The sequence below is a fragment of the Gossypium arboreum genome, chromosome 5, assembly GCF_025698485.1.
Source record: "Gossypium arboreum isolate Shixiya-1 chromosome 5, ASM2569848v2, whole genome shotgun sequence".
In the NCBI taxonomy this organism is placed as follows: domain Eukaryota; kingdom Viridiplantae; phylum Streptophyta; class Magnoliopsida; order Malvales; family Malvaceae; genus Gossypium; species Gossypium arboreum.
Genome location: NC_069074.1, coordinates 2,766,875 through 2,792,236, shown reverse-complemented (window position 1 = coordinate 2,792,236; position 25,362 = coordinate 2,766,875). Strand labels below are relative to the sequence as shown.

Genomic DNA, 25,362 nt, shown 5'->3' with positions numbered 1-25,362 from the left:
CTGATTAAAAAAAAAAACGAAATTAAATAATGTTGATCCTGTGACTGTTGCTATAAGCAAAAAGTTTGGAACTTCACTGCATGCAACAAATTTAAGGATTAGATTTTTGCATGGCATCTCTCACAGATTTCACATTAGCTTTATGTTAATCGTGTTCTTAATGTATTTTTAAAATTTAATTAAAATATTTATTGTTATTAATTTGTTAAACATGATAATTATTAAATGTTGTGACATTTCATATGTTAAACAAATATATCATTATAATTATTAAAATTAAGAATACTCTTAAACACTTGTTTTTTCATAGTGCTTGAAATAAAACACTACTTGCATAAGGTTACGTGTTGCATGAGATTTGTTTTGGACATGTGAAAGTGAGGGGAAAGTAAGTTATGTGGTGTCGAAGTCCGCATATTAGAGAGAAAAGAGTAGAGTAACAGCTAAACGTAGACGATCATGAGAATAGAAAAAAATACTTAAGATTATACCTGATTTTGGAATGTTAATCTAATGCTTAAGGAAGTATGTGGATTGACTAATTCCTTTTGTTCTTAGTTGATAATTTAGACAAGACAATGTGCATCCTTAATGGTGCGACAATTTTTGGTGTGCATCTTTAGCAGTGTGTTTGTTTTTATCTGCTGCAATGGTTGGAGGTTGAAAGCTACGACTTAATACCTATTTTTTTGGTTTTCATATACATGATTTATAATAGGATTAGTATTTGATACAAATTAATTTCACAAATAAGATTCAATTATGGTCACATATTTTAATTTTTTTTTTATTTTTTTTACACTGGTAAAAGATTAATTTCGCACCATTGGGTTTATGTTGGAACTCTAGTGGTGCTAACGACCTGTCTCTTAGGATGCTTGCTGGTTATTGCTGATGTTTCCAGTCTTTGGGTGTTTTGGTGCGTGTGAGTGCAATGGTATTGTTTCAAATTGGTGTCTTTTGCGGCTTTTCCGGTTACTTGCAAGCGTGGTTTCGAGTCTTTTGTTGGTGATATGGTTGTCTTCTTACCATTCCTTCTAATGAAGTAATTCATTCTTTCAAGAACGATTCCAATTTTTATGTCTTGGAAAGGCAGCGCTATCCTTGGAGTCCTTGACTTTCATCAGGATGCTTGGTTTCAACGAAAGGACTGAACCCGGAGTGGGAGTCTTATCGGGAGTGACAGGAAATTTGTTGAAAATTGGCCTACCATGCTGCTGTAATATCTCCGGATGAAGTGCATGCAGCTTGCAAACATGCTGCAACACAAATGTTACAAGGCTATTTAACTGTAATATTTCCGGATGAAGTACGTGCTAGCAATTGTGCATGCTGCAGCATGTATGCTTGCTGTAACATCAATTTTTTTTTTAGTTTCATTGTAATCAACCTAGTTGAAAATGAACAAGCTGATGACATCTTGATATGTTTAGGTGTTGAATGACTAGGTTAGGTGGTTGTTTGTATGTACAAGCAATATTTATCAAGTTACCATGCTACTTAATGTTGTTAGGTAATGTTAGGTGATGTAGTTGGCTATAAATGTATTGTTTTTCTTATTGAAAAATTAAGCAAAAATCTCAACATGGTATCGAGAGCTTTTATGATCTTTGAGGGCATTTGGAATTTTTGCTTCTGCTGCTAGAAAGGCAAGGAGTCGTTAAAGCCTGTCACCTTTGAAGGCTTGTTTCTGCTTCTGCTGTTTGTTAAGAAAGACAAGAAGTTATTAAAGCCTGTCATCTTTGAGGGTTGCTTGTAGAGAAGACAACAACAACTCACCCCTGTGAGACTTCCAAACAAGCTTGGATAAGCTGAAGGAGGAGTTTCAAGGAAGACGGTATGCGAAGTGCAAGTCTGTCAAAGGTGAAGCTCAATGCGAGTTGTAAAGTTGCGAGCTTGTTGAAGACAGTAAGCAAAGTGCGAGCCTGTCAAAGTGAGAGCCTGTCGAATTGCAAGCCAAAGAGGCGGACAATCTAAATGCAAGCATGAGTGGGTGCAAGCCGAAAAGGCGAACGGTCTAAATGCAAGCTTGAAAGGTGCAAGCCAAAAATGGCAGACTGAAGACAAACAAACTATACTTGCAAGCTGTTTATGCAAGAAGAAGCAAGATTGTAATGAGCAAGAGAACAAGGCAATATGTGTTGTCAACTAAGGCTGTGAAGGAGGAGAAGACTCCATTTGCCAAGGTTGAAAATGAAGTGCTTGAGCAGGGTCAGCTTTAACTGCCAAGCTTAAAAAATTTTTGTTGAATGATTTGAATTCGCAGCATGGAGTCTAAGGAGAAGTATTGAAAATTGGCTTACCATGCTGCTATAATATCTCCGGATGAAGTGTATGCAGCTGCAGCACAAATGTTACAAGGCTATTTAACTATAATATTTCCAGATGAAGTACGTGTTAGTAATTGTACATGTTGCAGCACGTATGCTTGTTGTAACATCAATGTTATTTTTTAGTTTCATTGTAATCAATCTAGTTGAAAATGAACAAGCTGACGACAGCTTGATATATTTCGGTATTGAATGACTAGGTTAGGTAGCTTGTTTGTGTGTACAAGCAATATTTATCAAGTTACTTAATGTTGTTAGGTAATGTTAGGTGATGTAGTTAGCTATAAATGTATTATTTTTCTTATTGAAAAATTAAGCATATCAAAACATATCAATTATTGCTTCCTTGCTGCACGTTTGTGAGCAAGTAAATTTTTCTTGCTTCCTTGTTCTGTGTCCTGTATTTCTTTCTTTGCTCTATTTTCTTTTTTATTGCTGTCAAAAATCCCAACAAAATTCATGGATTCTTATTTTCTCCAAGCAAAGACAATGTGTTTCATAGTCTCATTCAAGCTGGCTAATAGGAGTAAACTTCTTTTAGCAATGGTCGTCTACAAGCTTGAGGGTTTTTTGGAGTTTGTAACTTGTTCTTGTGTATTTGATCTCATTTTGCTGCTCAATGGTGGAAGGTGCGGGGTTCGTTTTTGTTTCAAGAAATTTGTTTTTCGTGATAGTTTGTTTTAAGAATCTCGGGTGTTTTAGTGGTGATATGGTGTAGGTTACCGTCTGGGGTGTGGAGTTTTAGGTAATTGTGAGACTGTACAAGCATAAGAATTGGTTTATCGCTGACTGTTGGATCTGTTTATTTGGGTTTAATAAAATTTTAGAAAAAAAAACTAACTTGCGAGAAAACAGCCATATTAGTCTTAGAAGCCGAACGAGAGGATATCGTAGCGTCCTCTCTCTACAATCGCGGGAAACAAACAGGAAAAAGTAACTAGAAAAAAAAAGAAAGGGATATATTTAAAGCTTTTACATTTTCTCTCGTACACTGGGAAAACGTCAGATATATACTGCGTTTCATTTTCATAGCAGTCAGTCGTTTCCCATGTTCCCCTCCTTGCTAACAGGATGCTTTCATGGAACCCATCATTGCTAACAATTAACAGCTTTTATTTATTTAATCATTAATTTTTTCCCACATTGCAAGTTAGTTCTTTTATGGCTTTGTCCTTTTCCTTTAAACAAAATTAATTTTAAAAAAAGAAAAGAAATTTGTTTTACTCTGCCAATAAAAAAGGGTTGGCTTTTGTTTTATTTGACCATCGAGGCAAAAGCTTGTTTTTCTTACAACAATGAAGAACTGTGGTGATTTAGTGGATAACAAGTCGGCTATAGTCGGTGGTGTTGGGGATATGTACAGTGAGGATAGTGCCACATTGGATCAACCTATCACCCCATGGACTATCTCTGTTGCTAGGTGATTGATTTACGCTTATTTCTGCACCAATACCAACATTATCATGCCTCTAGTAAATAGTATATGTTTAGATTTTGGAGTGTTAAAAAGTGATATATTGGTACTGAATGTTAATCTGAGTACTGAAAAGTAAAAATATCATAGCTTTCTTGATCTTTGCACTAAAATTTATATTTGGTAATATATAATGACAAAAGTTAAATAAAAATGATATGATTTGAACATCTTTGGCTGTCAATTGAGTCAAGCTAGACCTTTGTTGTAGTGGGTATTCATTGATGCGTGACCCACGGTATAACAAAGGGCTTGCCTTCACTGAGAAAGAGAGAGATGCACATTACCTGCGTGGCCTTCTTCCCCCTATTGTTCTCAGTCAGGAACTCCAGGAGAAGAAGATGATGAATCTGATTCGCCAATACGAAGTTCCTTTGCATCGATACATGGCAATGATAGGTCTTCAGGTAACTTGTTCATGCCTTGCAGTCCCCACGTTGGTAACTGATCTAAGTGACTTTTAATAGCACTTATATATTGGCATCTTTATCAGTGATCTATTTGCATTTGGCAGGAGACTAATGAACGACTCTTTTACAAGCTTCTCATTGATAACGTGGAAGAACTGCTTCCAGTTGTGTACACTCCAACAGTGGGTGAGGCTTGCCAAAAATATGGCAGCATTTTCAGGCACTCTCAGGGTCTTTACATCAGTTTGAAAGAGAAGTATGTTTTTTCATCATGTCCTTCTTATGTATTCATTTTTATGTATTTGATGTTGCCTAACAATAACTAAGCATCACGATCTATCAGGGGGAAGATTCTTGAAACACTGAAAAACTGGCCCGAGAGAACTGTTCAAGTCATTGTTGTGACTGATGGTGAGAGAATTTTGGGACTTGGGGATCTTGGTTGCCAGGTAATCTGATATCTGTATCGAAGCTGTAGATGAAACAGTGATCAGTTCTCTCCCGTAGATCAACTTAATGATCTTTAATGCTATGACTGTTTTCAGGGAATGGGCATACCTGTAGGAAAACTTGCTCTATACACAGCTCTCGGTGGAGTCCGTCCTTCACTAGTAAGCATAGCTAAAACCAGTCGGGTTCATGTCACCCTTTAAAATTTTGGTTATAGTAATGCCATGGTAGTCTCCTAATTGCATAGAGGATGTTGATTTAAAGCTTTCTTCAGCTTAACCAAATGCATAAATCCTTTACTAAATCAGCTAATTGTCTACAACTTTTATTCAATATTTACAGTGCTTGCCTATTACTATTGATGTTGGAACAAACAACGAGAAGTTGTTAAATGACGAGTTTTATATCGGACTTAGGCAAAAGAGGGCTACTGGAGAGGTTTGGTGATACTCCTTTGCATCAATATGTTTCCATCAAGCTATAAATGTACTTCCTTACCTGAAATACTGAATTACATTGGTTTCCATGGAGCAGGAATATGATGAACTTCTACAAGAGTTCATGTATGCAGTGAAACAGAATTATGGAGAGAAAGTTCTAATACAGGTAATCATCAGCTCATCTTCATTTTATGCCTTTGCTGTTTTATCTTTACATGCCGCGTCCTCTGAACAAGCTAAGCCTGATTTTCAGTTTGAAGATTTTGCAAACCACAATGCATTTGAACTATTGGCAAGATACAGTTCTTCTCATCTCGTTTTCAATGACGATATACAGGTAATATCTTAACTAGATTCCCTTCTTACCTTTTCCTTTAATGATGGTAACATTTTTTAGTTTTGAGAAATATTCTTTCTCATACGGACACTCTTTCATAATGGCAGGGTACAGCAGCAGTGGTTCTGGCTGGGCTTCTTTCAGCCCTGAGACTACTAGGTGGAACTCTCGCCGACCATAAGTTTTTGTTCCTGGGTGCTGGTGAGGTAAGGCTTGATCAACAAAATGCCAACAAGGGAACTGTAACTTTTCATACAAAACTTCTTATCACACGTGTAAATGTCTTAATTGTGTTTCTTTTTGGTTGTCCATAGGCCGGAACTGGTATAGCTGATCTCATTGCTCTTGAGATTTCAGAGCAGGTAACAATCTTCTAATGCTAAATATTTGTTTCCTCAGGAAAGGTTTATGGCTAAACATATACAGTCTCTTGACAGAACGGAAAACCAATCGAGGAGAACCGCAAGAACATTTGGCTCGTAGACTCAAAGGTAATGTGAATTTCATTGGAACATCTTGTATAAAAATGCTAGCTCTTCTTTTCTTAAAATGACATGTCTATAACCATCTTTTTCTCACCGTGATGAGATTGAAATTCATGTGGCAGGGATTAATCGTTAGCTCTCGCAAGGAATCACTTCAAGACTTCAAGAAACCTTGGGCACATGAGCATGAACCTATCACAGGACTCATAAATGCTGTCAAGGTGTGAACTAATTTGAGTCATACATCAAGTTTCAAAAGTGAAATGTTTCATTTTTTTTTTATTACTTTTCTTCTCTCCTTTAACTATGATTAAATCAGGCAATCAAGCCAACTATCTTGATTGGAACATCTGGAGTAGGAAAACAATTCACAAAGGAGGTTGTTGAGGACATGGCATCATTCAATAAGGTTCTTTACATATATATATATATATATATATATATTTCTCTTAGGTCATCTCAACTGAGTTTTATAGTAATCCTGATGGCTGACTTGCAGACACCTCTTATCATGGCTCTATCAAACCCTACATCACAAGCTGAGTGTACAGCAGAAGAAGCATATACATGGAGTGAGGTACATGCCTTGTAGCATAGAATTTTTTACACTTTCAATTAAATTAGCCTTAAAAAATACTTCCTAGAATCTTTAACCTTTTCTTCCCTGCAGGGTCGTGCAATCTTTGCCAGTGGAAGCCCGTTTGATCCCTTTGAATATGAAGGCAAAACCTTTGTGCCTGGCCAGGTTTAGCTTTCTGCCTGTACTTGAAGCATTTTCAAGTTTGGGAAATTTAATTGCACCCAAAATTTTCATAACACTAGCTGTTAAAAGCTTTCTTAATCTGATTCAGGCAAACAATGCTTACATTTTCCCTGGATTTGGTTTGGGTGTGATAATGGCTGGTTCAATTCGTGTTCATAATGGCATGCTTTTAGCAGCCTGTAAGTGCATCAACCCACCAAACTAAGCATTTGGTTTGTTACTAATACATGCAAATGGTGAAGAATTGGAACCTAAAGGCCTTTTTCTTTTGTCGTGGCAGCCAAAGCTTTGGCTTCACAAGTGACAGAGGAACACTACGAGAAGGGAATGATTTACCCACCACTCACCAATATCAGAAAGATATCAGCCAATATTGCTGCTAAAGTTGCTGCCAAGGCATATGAACTCGGTGAGTTGCAGGCAGCCTTTAAACTTACGCTTGAACAATGTGTTAAGGCTCTTAAAATCATTGTCCCTCCCATATTCATTCATTTACATGGTTTGATTGTTGCTAATGGTAGGTCTGGCTTCTCATCTTCCTCAGCCTGAGGATCTTGTTGAATCTGCTGAGAAATGCATGTACAGCCCTGTCTACAGAAGCTACCTTTGAAATTTTGTAGCAGTGTTTTATTTTATTTTAGCATTTAACCCAGTTTTGTGTTATCCCATTTTCCTTTATTTATTGTTTGCCCCCCCCCCCCCCCCCCCAAAAGTTTTATAATCTCTCTAGTTCTCGAGATTCCTGTAGGAATTATTGATTTATGTTTTATTTGGTTTATAATTTTCATTTTGTTCAATAAAGAATAATAACATTTAGTCTTCTATATTTGGAAGCACAGTCCATTATCTATTATCTATTACAGTACATATATTAAACATTATATATAATATATATATTTTTGATATATTACAAAATTGAGACGATGATTATGGCATGGCAGCTTAAGTGAAAAAAAAGTAAAAATTATATTTATAAAACATTAATGAGGCTTAGATTGAATGATTGTTTGATAAACTCAAAAATTGAAGACTGAAAAAATGTTGAAAAAATTAAGCTTTATTATCCTTTCCTTCAATAAAGGCTGGTAGCTTGCCTTTTTGGTTTGCCGGTTCTTCTATGTACTTGGATTATTGTCTCTTTTTCTATTATTAATGATACTAAAAAACAGTAAGTACTGAATTTTTAAAAAAATTTAACTTTAAGTGATAAATACCTTCTTATTTACTTATTATTTTGCATATTTTTTCATTGACAATTTTTTAATTTATTTATTTATTATGGATAGTCCAACATCACAAAAAATTAAATATTTATTATTTTTTTTTTGGGATTTGGGAGGGGGGAGATATGGCAGGCTACCGATATTTCAAGTCGGCTTATTTACAGTGAACGGGTTTACTTAGAACGTGAGAAACGACAACATCAAATTTTAACTTATCATTTTATCAACGGTTGGATGCCAGAAAAGATATTGCTCCCAAGTTATATAACCATTCTCTGATTTTGCATGTGAAAATTTTAGGACAGAATTGAGTTGAGAACACAAGGTTCCTACAGCATGTCCTCCACAACTTGAAAACTCCTTATTCCCCAAAACGAGTTAGGCTTCAGCTTCTTATCTGTGGCAGTAAAAAGGCATCCCATTAGGGTTTCAGAGGATGCACAGTTTGTGGATTGTCCATGCATAACAATTGCAAGAAAGAATTAATCGTGGTTATACGGCGCAAGAATGATTTAAAAGAGAAATGCAAGATAATGAATATAAACAACCACATACATAATTTGTCCTACCGAACTACATGCGCTCCTTTGTCAATTATTTCTCAGGTACGATCACGGAAGTAAATAATATGACGATCCAATATCTGATGAAAATATACTACTCATGTTCTGATTATATGATTACCGCCGAGATATGAATGTAAGGAACTCAAATAGGTATTGAAATTTGAAGGTAAAATCATCAGTTGAAGCACCGCCACTACAATATGGACAATAAAGTTACAAACCAAAAGAACACCTGAAACAAATCTCGAAGTGCTTTAATTTAAAATAAATAGCTTCCAACAATTCTTACTAAAAGACTGAATGTTTTAAGAATGAAATAAAAATTAGCAAAGACATAGTGATGCTGACAAATTGAAATTTCAAGAACCCCAGTCCGAAAAAGTATATATATGAACACTGTGATAGAACGGCGATAAATTCTAAAAGCAATGGTTAACGACGAATCGAGTGGCGCGATAAATTATGGTTACGGTCGTTACGTAGCTTCACGATCATCATCGGACGATTCAAGAAGACTTTCGACTTCTTCAATCTGTAACTCCTCGTCGTCCAGCTCTAGAATCTGCTCGATCTGTCGCCTCTCAACTTCGTCTTCCATTTTCGTCTTTCGAGTATTTTAGATTAATGGATTCAGGAACATTTATGTTCTCATTGCACCATTAATCGTGCCCCACATCGCGGCAATTTTCGTGCGGGAAACACTCTCCCTTTCTCTTCTACAAAAATTCTGGAATCTGGACATCTTGAATTGTATAAACAAACCGTTCTAGTCCGGCCCAAACCGATAAATTTTCTTAAGTGCGTTTGATTCTTGCAATTTCTCCATATTGAAACTACAAACTTGTCCTTTCAAAAAGAATAAATATATAATTGCGCTTAGCGAAAATCAAATGTTTAATGACAATACAAGTCCTTAAACTATAGTAATATCTCATTTAGGCCCTATTTTTTATCTACATTAAGCTTTTAATTTACTTTTTATTATTATTTATAATTCATGTTTGTTTTGCAATCCCTGCTCGGGTTGGTCCAATTAATTTACTACAAATAAGCTAAATTTATACCAAAAAAACATAATTGACTCGAATAAATTAAGGGTTGGTCACTCAAAATGAAATCTTTGCAATTTGGTCATCCAAGTATTAAATCTCTAACTACAGTTAATTATACATGCCATGTCATAATTACACTTTCATTTTAGTCTTCTCAACTTTTAGGTCGCTTTCATTTTGGTCACTCCAAAAATATTTTTTTAAAGTATTGATTGGGGTAAAAGAAAATCAAGGATTGAAGTGAAAAAGAGATAAAAACTAAAATAGTACACAAAAATTGTCAAATTGTATTTGTTTATCCCATTGCCGAAATTCTAATTTTTTTCCTTTAATATTGAATTTTTAAATTTCAGAGCATCAAAATAAATTGAATAAATTGTTAAAAGAATTTATCCATTGATAATGTCAACCAATTTGTTACTATAATATTAAAATTAATTAATTTAATCTCCTTTTAAAATATAAAATTTTATTTTATGTTTTTAGATTATCCTTAACAAAATCAACTCAAACAATTTATATTTAATAATTGTCAATGAAACTTAAATTTTATTTTTATTATAAAATATTGAATCTTCCATGGTAAGATAAAAGTAAAGGAAAAAATACTTGTAATTAATTAAATTAATTGCTCGTTCTTCATTTGGATAAAGATTTGATGAAGAAATTATGAATTTTGTTTGGAATGGAAGAAATTTGGGTTTTGTAGACAATAATTAAAGACAATAATTTTCATTAATGATTTCTAAACTAATTTCAAAACATAAAATAAATTAAATAAAATTAAAAAAATTTATCTATTGATATTGTCAATTGATTTGCTATTTATAATTTTGAATCTTAATATCTACAAATTTATATTTCAAAATCCAAATTTAGAATTTTCGTAATGGGATAAACGAATACATTTTTGATAATTTGTATGTATTATTTTAATTTCTACCACTTTTCTATTTTAATGCTTTATTTTTTTATCTCAATCAATACTTGAAAAACAAATTTTTGAGTTATCAAAATGAAAGCGATTTAAAAATAAAATAACTAAAATGAAAGTCAAAACATGATGTGAGGTGTATAATTAATTATCATTAAAATTTTAATATTTAAATAACTTGACCATCAATTAAAATAAGTATATTACCTACCAGCTACGTTATGCAGTCAAAATCATTCAACTTCAAATAGCAAATTAAAAAGTTGGATTGATGCACGTAAAAGTAAAACTAAAATGAAGCTCATAAATACAAAATGTGATGCTATTCGTGAGAAATATAATTATATAATTGACATGTAATTATCTTCTCTTTGTGGAAGACACAACTAGCGTGATAGAGGTTAGTCACGGTTTATGTGGAGGTATGGAGAGCTAATGGAAGAGTTTTGGAAGTATCAAAGGTTTTCAAGCACTGGGAGAACTAGATAAAAGAGGAAAGTTTATATGCTTTGGAGTGGTTGTTTGCTACACGTGCTTAATTATTTTGATATTTATGCATGATGAATCTCTCATATATATATATATATATATATATATTTTTTTTTTTGAATGTGATTAAAATTTTGTTTTATTGAAAATTCTTTAGTTGAGATTGATATAATTTGATATTTGTTTATGTATTATAGATGTAAGAGATTGATGTTAATAAAAGAAGTAATCTTGATTTTATTGAATATGATGGCCTTATGAGATTCATTAAGTAAATTTATTTGAACGAGATTAATTTTCAATCTATACCCTATACTTATGACAATTATATATTATTCAAGAAATAACCTACTTAAACAAAAATAAGTTGCATGAATTCTTGAAGTTGACGTTATCTTAGTTAATTAAAATATTCAATTTAAGAGAAACAAATTCATATAAAATTATATATGAACATATCTATGTATGAAGTACTAATATGATATCAAATATAAATGAATACAAAACATAATTTTAATTTTTAATTTTAAATATATAAATATATAAATTTAAATTTCTAAGTTTAATTATTATTGTTTGTAATAATCAATTTTGATGAAAACTATTCTAACAATTCTAAATGTTTCGGAATCATCAGTAGTATAACAATTTTTTTTTTAATTTTTAAATAAAGGAACAAAAATACGAAAAAGAAAGGAAAAGGGCTGGCGCGTGCGGCATGAGACGAAACGAGGCAAATAGGATCAACGAACTTTGAATCAGGGTGCCAAGTGAAAAAATTGTAGAAAACAAAATCTATCCACACTTTCTCGCTCATATTTGCTGGATTAAATCTCGTCCAAAAGCAAATTTGAATCCCCTCATCTGAGAAAAGAAGTGAAAAAAATGGAGAGCGTAGTTGTCTCTCAATTTCTCATTCTTCTCATCGCCTCTCATCTTCGCTTTACTTCGTCTTTAAATCGGTGAAAACTAAATTTTATTTCCATTTTATTTTTGGGGTTCGCTTTTGTATTAAACCAGGTCTTTTGGTGGATTTCGAGGTAAATACTTTAAAAATCTGAATTAATCCGTCATAATCGTGCTATAGACTGAGACAATGGCGCTTCAGGTTCTCCTGACTTTCTCTGCTATGTACTCGACATCAAACACGTTAAGTGATAACGAACAATATGGTATCATGGTATCAACAATGTAGCTACTTCTTTTGAAGTGTATGGAATAAAATTTGGCCTGTTTTTTTTAGTAACATTCATCGCTTTAGATGTTGCTGTGAGCACCGATGATATGTACTTTTGTCCTTGAGTAGTGAACTTTCCTAGATTTTCATGGTGAAATAGATAATGTGCCATATTTTACTTTTAACTTCTCCATATACTTGGTATTCTTTTGATAGGTCTTGAGAACGTCTCAAGATCAGGTTCCGTAGCAGGTTCTGGATGCCAAGTCATAGATTCATGAAATGGACAATTGAAAGCCTTCAATATTCTGGGTTTCAATGAGAACAGAATAAAATGAACTAGTTTAAGCTAGTGCGCGTCTTTGTTATTTTGACACTTACAAGGACCCTTCACTGTTACGGCTCTATCTTTACAGAACTCGTACGATTCTTTTTCATTATGGATTTCCTGCGGTATGTTTGAAATATTATCTACATGCAGGTTTCGCATTGATATTTTTTATCTCACAATCAACCATTATGTTGGGGTGCTTTTTAAAGCTAGATTCATCTTGGTTCTGGATGACTCTCGAGTTATTTTCAATTGATTCATTTTTTCCTTTACGTGTAGATTGCACTCAAAGGTTTGCTGCAACTTTTGGTCCTTCATGGTATTGTATGAGTCATTTAGCTGGATATTTGAAGTTCTGGTCGCTGAGAAATAAATCAATAACTGCATTTGGCCTAGGCTTCTGTCCTGGCGCAGTCACATGTTTTGAGCTCATGTGGAATTGATGCGCTACCAAGCTCTACCACACCAATTGGTTGGCTAAGCAGAATGATTCAGTTTAAAGAGAAATCTCGCAAGCTGGTGAGTTTTCAGATTTATGACTTGATCTCAGTAACTTATATTGATCTTGTCATTACTTATTACTATCATTGTAGCTTTGACATTAGTGTTTTGTACCATAACCTTTTACCAGCGTTAACAGGAGAAGAATTTGGCTGGCATCTGATAAACTTCTTTAGAAATCATCATTGAGCATCACCCCATATGCTTAGGTGCTGACAACGTTTTCCTCTTGTTCCTCTGTAATGGTTCTGCAGAGATGAAAATGTTGGAGTTGCTTTATTGACCTATCCTGTTCTGATGCCTTCTGATATTCTTTAGTAATAGGTGGTTCTGGGAACACGAGTATCATCTTTTATTTGAGCATGTCTAACAACTTTGATAGTTTGAATATCTTATTTGGAAAATGCTGATGATATTTTGATAAAGTGATTTGAAGATGCATGATTCATACACAATTGCGGCATGCATCTGCAGTCTGTTTTTGTCCCAGTTGGTGCAGATCAGAAGCAGCAGTTGGAGTTGACTCATCAGTTGGCTGATCGTGTTAACTATTTATGTGATGGAAGAAAGTGGAAAAAGCTGGGATGGTGAGAAATATATATCAATATATGTTTTTTTAAAGAGCTGATTCATCGTCATGTCTGTGCCTCTTGTTTGGCTGCTGTACATTATCATTGCTAAAGTTCTGATTCTTCTAATATTCTATTTTGGTCTCAGGTGTTGTGTTGATATTTTTAAGGTGCATTTTTATTCCAATTCTTGGTTTAGACCTTGCATAGAAACTTATGAAGCCTCTCAAATTTGAAGGGTTCTTATCTAAGTTTGCTCCCTTATGTAGGTTCTGAGTCCCCTAATACTCCAGCTGGAGTTCGACTTATGTCCCTCGGTGATTGTCTTGCAAAGACTACCAATCTATATTTAGATATGCAAAACTTGGATATGGTAGACAAATATAAGAGTTGCTGACCCATCCACCTCTTATATAGTGCAATTCCTCTTTGATGAACTACTTTGAGGGTGATCACATGGGAATTCTTAGCACTCTAAGAATCCAGCATATTCTTTTGAACTTCTGTTTCTATGGTGCTATTTTTCTCAGTGACTTAGGGTCTCAAAGTAATGGTTAAGTCTTAAGCTCTTGTAATAATATAGAATGGATAAACCAAACAGTCTTAAGGTGGCTTCAATAATCTCATAGTCACATATTCAATTAATGTAAGGCATTCTTTACCAAATTTTTCACTTCCATTGCTTATTCAATGTCATAACAGTGGTTTCTTCAAACTTTAACCTAGTTAATTGATATCTAAAATATGATAAAATGACCAGCAAAAAGAAAATAAATACTACTTGATGAAACTATTCTACCTTAGGTGCTTGTTCTCCAGAATGAATTTTTCTGATACTGACTGATATAGAATATGGGGGTTGAATTTATAGATCAGTCTGGAATAGATCTACTTGACCCCAAAGATGTGAGTGTTTAATACATTTCTGTGTTGTCTCTCCCTGCCGTGTGTCTGTTTGAAAATGATAAAGGTTTTATAAGTTACATGCATACTACAGTTGATGCTAGTAATTATGGGGATTTGACCTGAATTGGACTTCAAAAGCTAATTGTGAGTTGCTGTATTATAAGGGGAAAGGAATGGGTCTTGTGGACTATCTTACAGTGTCTTTTTCTTATGAGTTTATCTGATAAATTTAGTACTACCTTTTGTAATTAATGAATACTAGTATGACTTCATGCACTTAGTGATGCTATGGAAAAAGTTATGGTGATTAGCTGGTTCTAAAGTTCTGTTTTTACCCATATCCTTGCTTTGATCAAATAATCTCATTTTCTGGTGTAGGTTGTAGCAAACGAGATGAAGTGTTGCAAGACCGACACATTTCTGGTGTTAATTCCTAGGCTATGTTTTCCTTCTATTTCCATTTCTATTTTCTTGTCTACTTATTTCTCTATATGACAACAGAATCTAATGTGAAGTTCTCCCATATATAGTCTTGTTTGTGGCAATTCTTGTAGCCTGGAATTGACAATCCTGAACATCCTGAATGCAACAATCTTTCTTTCAATATATTAGCTAATTTCAATCATTACAAAAGAGGTTTGAAGATTAGGCATTTCTTACTGGAGTTTTAGTGCTTTATGTGCGTGACATTTTAAAGTATGACTTTCTGTTCTTGTCCATCCAAGAAAGTCTGCTCTATAGTAATTCCAAATTGATTACAAGCTCTTTGGACTAAGCTAACACTAAGCTGTTGAGTTGTTGATCTATTCTTTCTGGTTATAAATTTTGTTTCAAGAAAATGTGTCAGAGGATGCTCTATGATTACGGTTTTCTGAATTTAATATGCACAGACAGAGTCTAGATAGCATATGATAGATTCAACACCTGATAACTGTCTTATATTTCTGTTATTATTTAAGGAAGTTGCTGAGGAATACCAAGATATGAACTAGGGAGCATTTAAAACCCTCCTAACAGTTGTCTTGGTTGATCATTTGCATCCTGTCCAGTTTCATTGCACTATGTAATGCTTTTCTTTGTTGTGCAAGATAGGAGTATTACATGCTATGCTGTTATGAAGCTGCCTATTGTAGATTGGGCTGTCTAACAAACATAAAATCTGGTGAGGTCCATCTTCCTGCTTCAGTGTTGAACTCACATTGGTGCCTAGATGGTATTGATGTTTTATTGGATACCATCTTTGAGAGTAGTAACAGCACGAGTTCTATTGATTATAATTTGTATGTGCATGGAGATATATTTTTTGCTTGATGTGCATGAAGTTATTTTCAGCCAAAGTTGTGGTCATTTTTGGTCCAGTCATTTTGTTGATTTCCCCTACCCTGCCAATGGCATTTGTTTTGAATTTCTCAAAGCTATTCGGTTTGTCTTCCATTGATGTTGTTTGATTATTATTATTATTATTATTATTCAGTAGGGTGTCCCCATCATTAGTCAGGTTTTCTGCTTTTGCTGGTTCGTTTGAGGAAATTATGTCTAATCCAGCTTATCTGGATGGAGTCTTGGCAGAAGGGCCTAAGAAAGCTGCAGTAGCTAGTGCTACTGTCATTAATGTATACCAGGCAATTAGATTCTTGCGTAGTTGAATGAAATGATTTGTCTACAAACCTCAATGTGACTTTTGGATGATTCATCGTCGCCCACAGTTTTTTGGAGTATATACCCATTCAAATGTTCTGAATGAATGCAAAAGTTATTCTTTGAAGGCCCACAAATTGTTTGATGGAGTTGCCTCTACCTCTTCTTTCCAGACAGGTGCCATTTATATCCCTTAATGTTCTTTAAAGTTGGTGTCTTACTACTTTCTTCCCTAGACATTTTAGCTACATAAAATACTCTGAGCCTAATGTTCTTTCAATTGTCACTTCTTTTTTTTCTTTCTCTTAGACTAGTTTGCAGTGGCTAATTTACAAATCCTTTAAGCTAATGCAACAGTTCTGACTGCTAGTTAATTTCTAATTCATTCTTTTATACTGCAGCTCAAGGATGCTATTTCATCAAACTGAATCATGTTTCTTAGTGATTGGTTTGACGTTTAAAGTGCTTTTTTTCTGAATAGACTTATAATACTGATAAGATATTGGGTTGTATGCTTTGGTCTTGGAAAGTACTCTCTAAAGTTGCCAAGTCATCTTTAAATGACATGGATGGAGAAAGCATACATAAATATTCCTCTAGCTTATCACAACTATTTTTGGGATGAAGGCTTAGTTGAGTTGATTCAGAAACTTCAAATTTTGGGTTTCTAAGAATTGTTTCTTTTTAAGCTTCAACCTTATTAGAAGCAAACCTGTCATTCGTGTAGTGTTTATCATGTCCATGGTGGGATTCTTATCAGCATAGGTTACAATGATAGAAGAGCGAATATTGATCCTTCCGGTGAAAGTCAAATCAGCAATTCATGTTCTCATCCAATTCCACGTGTCCATATAGCCTTTCCTTTAACAAAAAAGATGTTATCAAGCATCTACTAAAGACCATTTGAGGGAGACAGTGAGAGGTCGATGCTCCTGTTAAACCCCCTTTTACCCCCTCTCCCACTCTTTCTTCAATGGGTGGCAACTGGCAAAGGAATAAAGGGAGCATCAGCATCCTTCTCAACTCTTCACTCTTTTAACTTTTCGCTAACAGTTACACAGGAGAGATGGACAGAAAAAGATACATGACAAGGACCACTGTCTGCTCATGTATAAAGGTAATGTTCTCATTCCAATCATTGACATAAATTTGGCCTCTTCTGTTTTCCTTTTCTGACTGCTCCATGATCCTTTTGGCATTTTAATCCTCTTTTGCTTAGAAGAACCAATGTTACTAAAAACAAACTAAACCTGAATGTTATTAAGGAATTGTAGGTGTTTTTAGATAAAATGTACTTCATTAAGTTGTTGACTTTATCCAATCTTGATGGCAGCCATGCAGATTAAAGTTTTATTTAAAGGCATCACGGTTCTAGGTTAGCTAATGACCATGTGTTGCAACATTTACAAATATTTTGCTTATGGTGCTAGGTTAGTACATTCAACTTGCTCCACATTCCACTCCAAAATTAGATTTATCTGAAGAGGCTAGCTGCCCTGAAATCAGTAATCACTTTTTTCAGATAAGCAGAAATGGTTGCATTTAAAGTTGCTGATTAGCTTTAGATCTGTAAGATGTTGTATTGTGAAGGTATAAGTGGAGACAGGCAGGTTGGCATAGCAGAATTCTTACGTACTGTCAACTTTAATCGATTCCCCTCTAGTTTTATGTAACAGAGTAGCCGTACGTTCTTCATGATTGAAATTCATTGCATGATTTGGTTTGTTCGACGGACACACACACACACACATATATAGTATAATATACTGTAACTTTTGGGAAGGTTTCCGGTGCTGGTCGACAGCTGGAATTGAACACCGCAACAGGGACCTCACTCTGCTTTGGCCAACTTTTATTAGCCACGTCCCCATAACCAAAACCTCATCTTCAGCTTTAGGATTGGTAGCGGTCGATTCATTAAAGAAAAAAAAAACGAATATTTCTTTGTTTTGCAGTTGGTCACGTGCTTGTCAGATATAAATGTTAAAGAGTTTAAATTATAATATTTAGATGACTATAAAATGTTGATTTTTTGATCTCCACTAATAATATATCACGTCATTTATTTTAAAAAATTTCCTAATTAATGCCATGTACTCCAACTCTAATTATTCTAATAATATCGGTAAAGCAAGATTATGGTTCAAAGTTTTTTAATGCACAAGTTTTTAAGTTTAGTGCTTAACGTTAATGATTTTAGTGTTTAGGTTTTGATTTAAAATTAGGATGTAGGATGGTAAAATTCAGAGTTAAGGGTATAGGGTAATGATTTTATTTGTTTAAAGTTTAGAGTTTGGAATTTTAAAACTGATAAGAGTTAAATTGATGTTCATTAATGTGTTAAATTATTGATGAAATTCTAGACGAATATTTAAGGGATGGTTTAAAATAAGTATGTTACTAATCTGAAGTCTTTTTTTTAGTATGTTTCTAATCTAAGCTCTCTTTTTCTTAAATCTTAATTATTATATTTTGAAATTTTTAAAGTTTAAAATAAGACCCAATTCTTTATAATTTATATGTTTAATAAGTATAGAATTTTTATATATATGGATGCTACGAAAAGCAATGCCTCCTAGGAATATCAAATTTCATCAACAATTCCTTTTTTCTTTTCAGTTCTTTTAGCCAAAACATCGAAAAAATCTCAATGGGTATCGTAGTCATATATTTGACACGTAAGCCTCTTGATTTTTAACCTTCTTTTTATTTTTTGGTTATATTTTACCTTGTGTTAATTTTGACCGGGGATTCTCTTTCCTTTTCTTTTTATCACTCCCGTACAGAGGCCTTATACTATAAATACAAAGGCATACCCTTGTCGTTGAGGGCAACACCACAAAGTAGAGCAAAGCTACGTTGAAATATCGGTTTTTTAGTACTTCTTTTACAAAGGAAACGAAAACAAAGCCTGAGGATGGATAGGTATGGCATGCAAAACCAAATTGCCTGCATAAGAAGGTCTCTCTTTGATCAGGTCCTAGCTCTCTCTCTGCATCTCTCGTTTTCATTATTTTTTTATATCTTTAATCATCATTCACATAATAATTTAAACTGCATTGCATTGAAATGTGACGAAAATAATAATAAACTGAATCTAACCCGTCAATTTTTCTTTACTTTAGCCTTTAAAATGTCGACACTATTTTTTTTTTTTTTTTTTGGAAAATCGGTTGCTTGAGAATTAAGTCTATGTGATATATCTTGGATGGTTTTGTTTAACTTGAAGCCCACTCCAAGAATTTTTCAAGAATATGCAATCCAATGTTAGGGGAACAAAATAATCCCTAAGCAAAAGAAAAAGTGTAGCACCACTCCCTGTTTCTAACCTCAATGTATTTCAAAATCTTTTCTTTTGGGAAAATTTTCAGTTTTTACCTTTCGAATTTGCTTAATTTGCACTCATGCTTTTAATTTTTTTCCTTCTTTGCTCTACTTTTGTTTTATTACTTTCACTTTTCTTAATTTTTAACTATACAAACACTTTTAACTAAAAATATGAACATATTTGTTTTTCACGAATTGCACATTTTCATCTTACTTGTCTAACACAAATCCTTGCATATCATTAGTATTTGATTCAAGCATTGCTACTCAATAGCGTGCCATGTAAATTTTTTCTACGTTTCTTTCATATGCTCAATATTTACAGTCAAATCAAGTAAAATGTGCTTATTGAAACATTGTTGTAGGGTTACCTTGACGAGCAATTCATCCAGCTAGAGGAGTTACAAGATGATGCCAACCCTAATTTTGTACAAGAAATTGTCACACTTTTTTACACTGACTCGACTAGGTTGATTCAGAACATCGAACTGACACTGTAAGGGTTCACTATACATATATAAACGTCAATAAGGTTAAGATTACAACACATATATCCATGCATGCAGGAATAGTAGGCCTATTAACTTCAGTAAACTTGATGATTACATGCACCAATTCAAGGGTAGCAGCTCCAGGTGAATTCTTAAATACCCACATTAGAAAATAAGAAGAAAAAGTGAATTGATGTTACTAGTTTTATTAGTAGCAATGTAATTATTGTGCTAACTTATGATTTACTTGTAGCATTGGAGCTAAAAAGGTGACCAGTGAATGCGCAGTGTTCAGACAATACTGCGCTGCAGGAAATGCTGAAGCGTATATTTCTTCTCTACTTCCTCATATATATACGGATTAGTATATTGCCTAACTGAACTTAAATTTGGTATTCTGAATTAAACTGTTAACCCTTTCTAAAGTGAATTCAATATCTTTATTCTTTTTTATAGATGCATTAGGAATTTTCAACATATCAAGCAAGAGCATGCAATCTTGAGGAAGAAGCTCGAATTTTACTTTCAGGTCTCACTTTTTTTTTATATATCCCATTATTTATACGGACACCAGCATATTTATAACTTCTAATTGAACTAATTTGTCCGGTTTTATTTAGATGATGGGACAGGCTGCAGTTGCTCAAACAACATGAGAGTGCCCTGTAAGTCAGATGCTAATGGCGATATACTGGCCTTCACTAGAACCAGTTCATTTCTATAGAAACTAGGTTTCATGTTGTAAATGAAGCATAAGCAATAATGACTTGAATATCTAAATATTATCAATAATAAGATGCCAGGTTATATATTCTAATTCTTGTTTATCAAGTTGTTTCCCCTGCGCCTGCCAAAACTCCTTTCTATTACTTGGTGGGTTGGCAGGAAAATATACACACACTCAGCGCGCTCGCACACATACAGTAAATGCATCACTAGCTTTATGGAAAGTTGACAGTCTCAGTGGCCTGAATTCAAGTTCCATATTAAGGGTGTCCTTGGAGGAAGGTCATGGTCTTCCTCGCACTTTGAAGTTGAAATGGTGTTTGTCAGATTCAACTATACTATTAAAGTTGGCTCGTGTACCTTGAGAAATTTTGAATTTGGGAAGCCTTTGGGGCTTTGGTTGTTGGACAGACAGCCTCCCAGATTTCCCAATTGAATCCACTCACATGATTCTAGTATTGTTGATGTGTTTTCTGGGCCCAAATTTGCACAATATATCCTTACATCCAATCAACATTTAAAAGCTGTATCACAAAAGAACCTTTGCACAGTGTTTTGTCTTGTAAGTATCTGGTAAATCATCATTTGTAAGTAAAATCAAACTACAATTTCTCTTGCAGCAAATCGAATCTCTTATATACTATACATCAGACAATTTTTTTCCTTAAAAGTCTTAGTAGAAGATGATTAACATGGCAGATACAATCGATTTTACAGGTTAAAAAACTAAACGATTTTAAGCATATTTGATGTTAGTTTTAGTTGTAATTATGAATTAAGAAGAGGGATTTGGTTGGTTGGTAATTAGTAGCAGGCAAACTTGTAATCATAATAAAGATCATGAAGTATAAAGAGAAGAAAAAGAAAAGGTCCAAAAAGGCTCCTCTTAAAGTGAAGTTGGGAATTATCAGGTCACGCAGTGATCGATCATATCTTAATAAGTGGGATATTAGGGCTCCACCACCATTAACAGATGGTGAGCTCAAAAGCCTTCGTTGTTCTGCTAATAATAATGATGCCAAGACTTTAGTTTTGTTTTACTTTCTCTTTTTTCTCTCCCAACTATATTCATTGAACATTTCCACTGCCTACTTTGAATAGAAGACAAATACGTATATATACACCATTTAAATAGTGGCTGTAACATGACAATATAGTTATTAATTTACGATTCGGGTTTTCTTCATTGTCGATATTCATTGTAATTTTACTGTAATAACATTCGTTGCATCTACAATCATTATAAACAAACAAAATGGCGACTAAAACCATGTTTGGGGTCTCAATTTGAATCCTTATTTATATATGTATATATAGCAACTCGTTAATAATAACTTTCATTTTCTGAAATGCTAAACCCATCAAGGCAAAAGGTAGGCGTCTCCACCCATCCATGAAACGCGGATTGCAGAAAGCATGCTTGAAAGAGTATTAAGAGTCAACAGTTTAATAATGACAAAACCGAAGGCATTTGTAAAATGTATGTAATTATTACTTTTTGGAGTTCTCTTTTAAATCAAGACCTTATCAATATTCTAGCTTTTCAGTTCAACTATGAAAGAAAATATTTCCTCGTTTCCTACACATGAGAGGAGTTGACTGGGTTTACTTATACTACTACTAACCAAACTGTAGTTAAATACAACAAATGGTTCATTTTCTTTCTTCTTTTGAACCATTATGAATGCGAGTATGCGCGTACACACACACACACACACATATAAGATTGTTTTTATGGGAAATCAGTAGAGGATATGTATTCAATCAAATGTATAATGTATGCATCAAGTTGTTTTCATTATATATGAATGGAAATGAACAGTGATACTGTCCTTATCATTTGCAATGTCTTATCTATCTGCCTAAAAGCCTAGGATAAGGCATCATAAAGAGTCTAGGCTACCCATTTGGTTCTTGACAAAAAAGGAGAAAGAACAAAGTTGTCTTGTCTAGGTTATGCATCACCATTATGTGCAAGCTGTTCTGTCTGCAGTTTTCATTTGTCTGTCCTAAACTCAGTCTCCAGAGGAAACTAGGAGAGCAAACTTGAAAGAAGTTAAAAAGAGCCACACCTAGCTATATTTCCCCCCACAAGCTTGTCATATATCAATAAGTAATTTTATTCCCATATATTGCCTTTCTCCATGGAAATGCAACAAATTTTTATATATATAGGCCGGTGAAGTACTTAGATATTTTGGGTTGTTGTTGGTTTAGCCTTTAGGTAGACACAAGTAGGCATATTTAATCCTATTATCTGTTTCAGTATTGTCTCTGCACTTATCTTCCACTGAGTTAAGTCTTTTTCTCTAAGAACCAAAACATTGTTTCCTAGTTCAACAAGCTAGAATCACTTTCATATTTTCCCCTTCTTATGGTGACTGATAAGATGGTGGATTATCCTCAGTTTCTTAATCTTATGAACAAAGAATGGCTAGTAAATCATAAAGTCTCAGAGGACAAGAAGTTGGAACTGAGGCTTGGTCCACCTGGGGAAGCTCTAGACGACAACAGAAATACAACTCATGGAACAAAGAGAGCTTTCCAACACACAGCTGAAACAAGAACAGGAGAGAAAGAGTGGCCCATAGATACTACCAAAAACCAATGCCAAAAGATTTCTTGTATCGAAAAAATAGGTGATAAAGTTAATCTTCCTCCAACTCCATGGTCCTCAGGCTCTACAATATATTCTGCGTTTTCTAAAGACACCAAGGAGGAGCCACAACATTCAAAGGCTTCATTTTTCCAGAACTTACCAGTCTCCAAGAAGCTTGCTGGAATGGCTGAAGACTTTAAGCAGCCATGTAGCCCTAGGATGGCAGTGGGAGAGGTTCAGTTTGCTGATGGGAAAGCATGTTGTAGTCTTGCTACTGCTGATCCAGATGCCTCCACTAACATTACCTCCAATAAAAGGTTGTTATTCCTTTAACTTTTTATACCTTGTTTGTGTCATTTTACTACTTGGTTCATAACAAAAGACATAGAAAAACTATTACTCTGATCTTTAAATAAGATAAAAGAAAGGGTAGAAAACTGTATTTTCTTAGTTAAAAAACAAAGTACATTTAAATGTAGATAACTTTCAGCTAAGAGCTGAGCATGGTTTGATTCAAGCACGTTAGCCCTTGGCCGATGCCATTCAAGTATGATAATTTTTCTTCTTATTTACTGCCTAAAAATGAGCAGAATTGAATATTCCCCAGTTGTGGGGTGGCCTCCAATTCGATCATTCCGGAAAAATATTGCGAGCAACAGCTTGTCCAAGCCAGCTTCTGAATCCTCAAATGACAAGGACACTGGAGGAAAACCAGAAAATCCCAAAACTCAGTTATTTGTAAAGATCAACATGGAAGGAATCCCTATTGGAAGGAAAGTAAATCTCAGTGCCTATAACAGCTATGAGGAACTCTCACTTGCTATAGATGATCTATTCAGTGGTTTGCTCGCAGGTTAGTCTATAAACCAGATAATACTAAATGTCCCTTCTATCACCCTTAATTATATCTTCCTTTATGTTAGCTTGTTCTGTTTTATAATTATATCTTAGCTCAAAGAGATCCATCTGCCACCCAAAACGAAAGCAAGGCCAAGGAATCAGCGAAAGCAGAGGCTGGTCCGTTAGCTGGAAGTGGGGAATATACTCTAATTTATGAAGATGATGAAGGAGACAGGGTCCTTGTTGGTGATGTCCCATGGAAGTAAGCATTTTTCTCTGTAACAGACCTTAAAAAGTGAATATTTCAACTGTTATTCAACTGCAAATTTCAAGACAAGAACATCGGTTTCTTCAAGATGAAAACTAGCTGGCATACTATCGATAGTTCAGCCTCATGGTTACCTTTACATAAACTTGAATCAAACTATATATATGTATACATATAAATTATTTCTTTTTATGAAAATTTATATTTTAATTTTGGCTCCGATAGTTTTGATCCTGGAATTCATATATTTTGGCAGCATGTTTGTTTCCACTGCAAAGAGGTTGCATGTATTGAAGAGTTCTGAACTTTCAACTCTACAAAGTAAGTTGTACCCTTTTTTTTTTTTTCATTTTATCATGAAATTTATAAAACTGAAAGTATTGACCAAATTTCTAAGAACTATGGTGAACTTGGGTGCTTTCAGTTTGCAGCAATGAGAAAGAAAAGGCGCCATTTGATCCTGCTGTTCATATTTGAAGTTAACATTTAAAAGAGGGTGCATTTTCTTATGTTTCAAGTGAAGAAGTTGTGGCGGCATGAAAGATTGGGGTTTCAAAACTACAAATCTATGATTTGCAATCCATTTCATGAAAGTTGGTATATGAGCTATGATGTTCATAGAATAAGTTTGTGAATATATTTTGATGGATTTCAAATTTAATGTTGTTCTTCCTTTTTATGTACTTGTAGAGGTCAACTAGGTATTTGGAAATGGAAACTTGATGGGACTTTATAATCTCTTTTGAAATGCTTGTAATTGACTTTTAAGATTTTGTTTTAATGATGTTTAGAATGTTTTGTTTTCTAAAATGGAAGGACTATTACTGTTTTTTTTTTTTTTTTTGGCTGTTGATTGAGAGAGATATTAGTTTCAAAGTAGCCAAAGTCCACCCTCATAAGCATTGCAAGGAGAGGGGAATTGTCCATTTTGCATCTGATTTGCAGCAACTGTATCAAACCACTTCTGAAATTCAGGAGGACAAAGATTGGCTGAACTCCCCTAGTGGCTTGCGTTACAAGAAAAGGAAGAAAATTA

At 34.1% G+C, this 25,362-nt stretch overlaps 3 protein-coding genes and 1 long non-coding RNA gene across 6 annotated transcripts; all 4 read left to right on the top strand.

Annotated features, from left to right (window-relative positions):
* Nucleotides 1–1,575: 1,575 nt before the first annotated feature.
* On the top strand, nt 1,576–7,512 carry LOC108480854 (NADP-dependent malic enzyme-like). 3 transcript variants are annotated; one of them, XM_017783989.2, is made up of 18 exons: nt 1,576–2,959; nt 4,016–4,211; nt 4,319–4,470; nt 4,558–4,663; nt 4,760–4,825; nt 5,007–5,102; nt 5,199–5,270; nt 5,358–5,441; nt 5,549–5,647; nt 5,756–5,803; nt 5,879–5,932; nt 6,049–6,147; nt 6,246–6,335; nt 6,426–6,503; nt 6,597–6,671; nt 6,778–6,868; nt 6,970–7,098; nt 7,211–7,512. In XM_017783989.2, the coding sequence occupies exons 1-18, from the start codon at nt 2,790–2,792 to the stop codon at nt 7,297–7,299; spliced, it is 1,794 nt and encodes a 597-aa protein (XP_017639478.1). In that variant the 5' UTR covers nt 1,576–2,789; the 3' UTR covers nt 7,300–7,512. The 3 variants fall into 3 exon arrangements, with proteins under 3 accessions (XP_017639478.1, XP_017639485.1, XP_017639469.1); XM_017783996.2 differs by having other exon boundaries at nt 1,576–3,750; XM_017783980.2 differs by having other exon boundaries at nt 1,576–3,750; nt 6,246–6,503.
* A 4,119-nt stretch (nt 7,513–11,631) lies between these two features.
* LOC128293176 (uncharacterized) lies at nt 11,632–15,041 on the top strand. Its single transcript, XR_008283278.1, has 3 exons — nt 11,632–12,980; nt 13,093–13,549; nt 14,816–15,041. It is a non-coding gene; the product is annotated as an uncharacterized LOC128293176 (long non-coding RNA).
* Nucleotides 15,042–18,837: 3,796 nt separating this feature from the next.
* On the top strand, nt 18,838–20,710 carry LOC108487110 (histidine-containing phosphotransfer protein 4-like). The gene is made up of 6 exons (XM_017791353.2): nt 18,838–19,052; nt 19,768–19,898; nt 19,969–20,037; nt 20,147–20,218; nt 20,350–20,422; nt 20,514–20,710. Exons 1-6 carry the CDS (start codon nt 18,993–18,995, stop codon nt 20,547–20,549), a joined length of 441 nt encoding a protein of 146 aa, XP_017646842.1. The 5' UTR covers nt 18,838–18,992; the 3' UTR covers nt 20,550–20,710.
* A 1,685-nt stretch (nt 20,711–22,395) lies between these two features.
* Nucleotides 22,396–25,136, top strand: LOC108485032 (auxin-responsive protein IAA6-like). The gene is made up of 5 exons (XM_017788896.2): nt 22,396–23,535; nt 23,809–24,071; nt 24,170–24,320; nt 24,583–24,647; nt 24,751–25,136. Exons 1-5 carry the CDS (start codon nt 22,994–22,996, stop codon nt 24,801–24,803), a joined length of 1,074 nt encoding a protein of 357 aa, XP_017644385.1. The 5' UTR covers nt 22,396–22,993; the 3' UTR covers nt 24,804–25,136.
* The last annotated feature ends 226 nt before the right edge of the window (nt 25,137–25,362 follow it).

What these genes read in the sequence shown, in the direction of transcription:
- LOC108480854 (XM_017783980.2), top strand. Translation starts at nt 3,626, where the DNA reads ATGAAGAACTGTGGTGATTTAGTGGATAACAAGTCGGCTATAGTCGGT. An exon ending in TACATCAGTTTGAAAGAGAA is followed by an intron (nt 4,471 to 4,557) that starts GTATGTTTTTTC and finishes ACGATCTATCAG; the next exon opens with GGGGAAGATTCTTGAAACAC. An exon ending in TTTTCAATGACGATATACAG is followed by an intron (nt 5,442 to 5,548) that starts GTAATATCTTAA and finishes TCATAATGGCAG; the next exon opens with GGTACAGCAGCAGTGGTTCT.
- LOC108487110 (XM_017791353.2), top strand. Translation starts at nt 18,993, where the DNA reads ATGGATAGGTATGGCATGCAAAACCAAATTGCCTGCATAAGAAGGTCT. An exon ending in CAGAACATCGAACTGACACT is followed by an intron (nt 19,899 to 19,968) that starts GTAAGGGTTCAC and finishes CCATGCATGCAG; the next exon opens with GAATAGTAGGCCTATTAACT. An exon ending in GCTGCAGGAAATGCTGAAGC is followed by an intron (nt 20,219 to 20,349) that starts GTATATTTCTTC and finishes TCTTTTTTATAG; the next exon opens with ATGCATTAGGAATTTTCAAC.
- LOC108485032 (XM_017788896.2), top strand. Translation starts at nt 22,994, where the DNA reads ATGGTGACTGATAAGATGGTGGATTATCCTCAGTTTCTTAATCTTATG. An exon ending in ATTCAGTGGTTTGCTCGCAG is followed by an intron (nt 24,072 to 24,169) that starts GTTAGTCTATAA and finishes ATTATATCTTAG; the next exon opens with CTCAAAGAGATCCATCTGCC. An exon ending in TGAACTTTCAACTCTACAAA is followed by an intron (nt 24,648 to 24,750) that starts GTAAGTTGTACC and finishes GGGTGCTTTCAG; the next exon opens with TTTGCAGCAATGAGAAAGAA.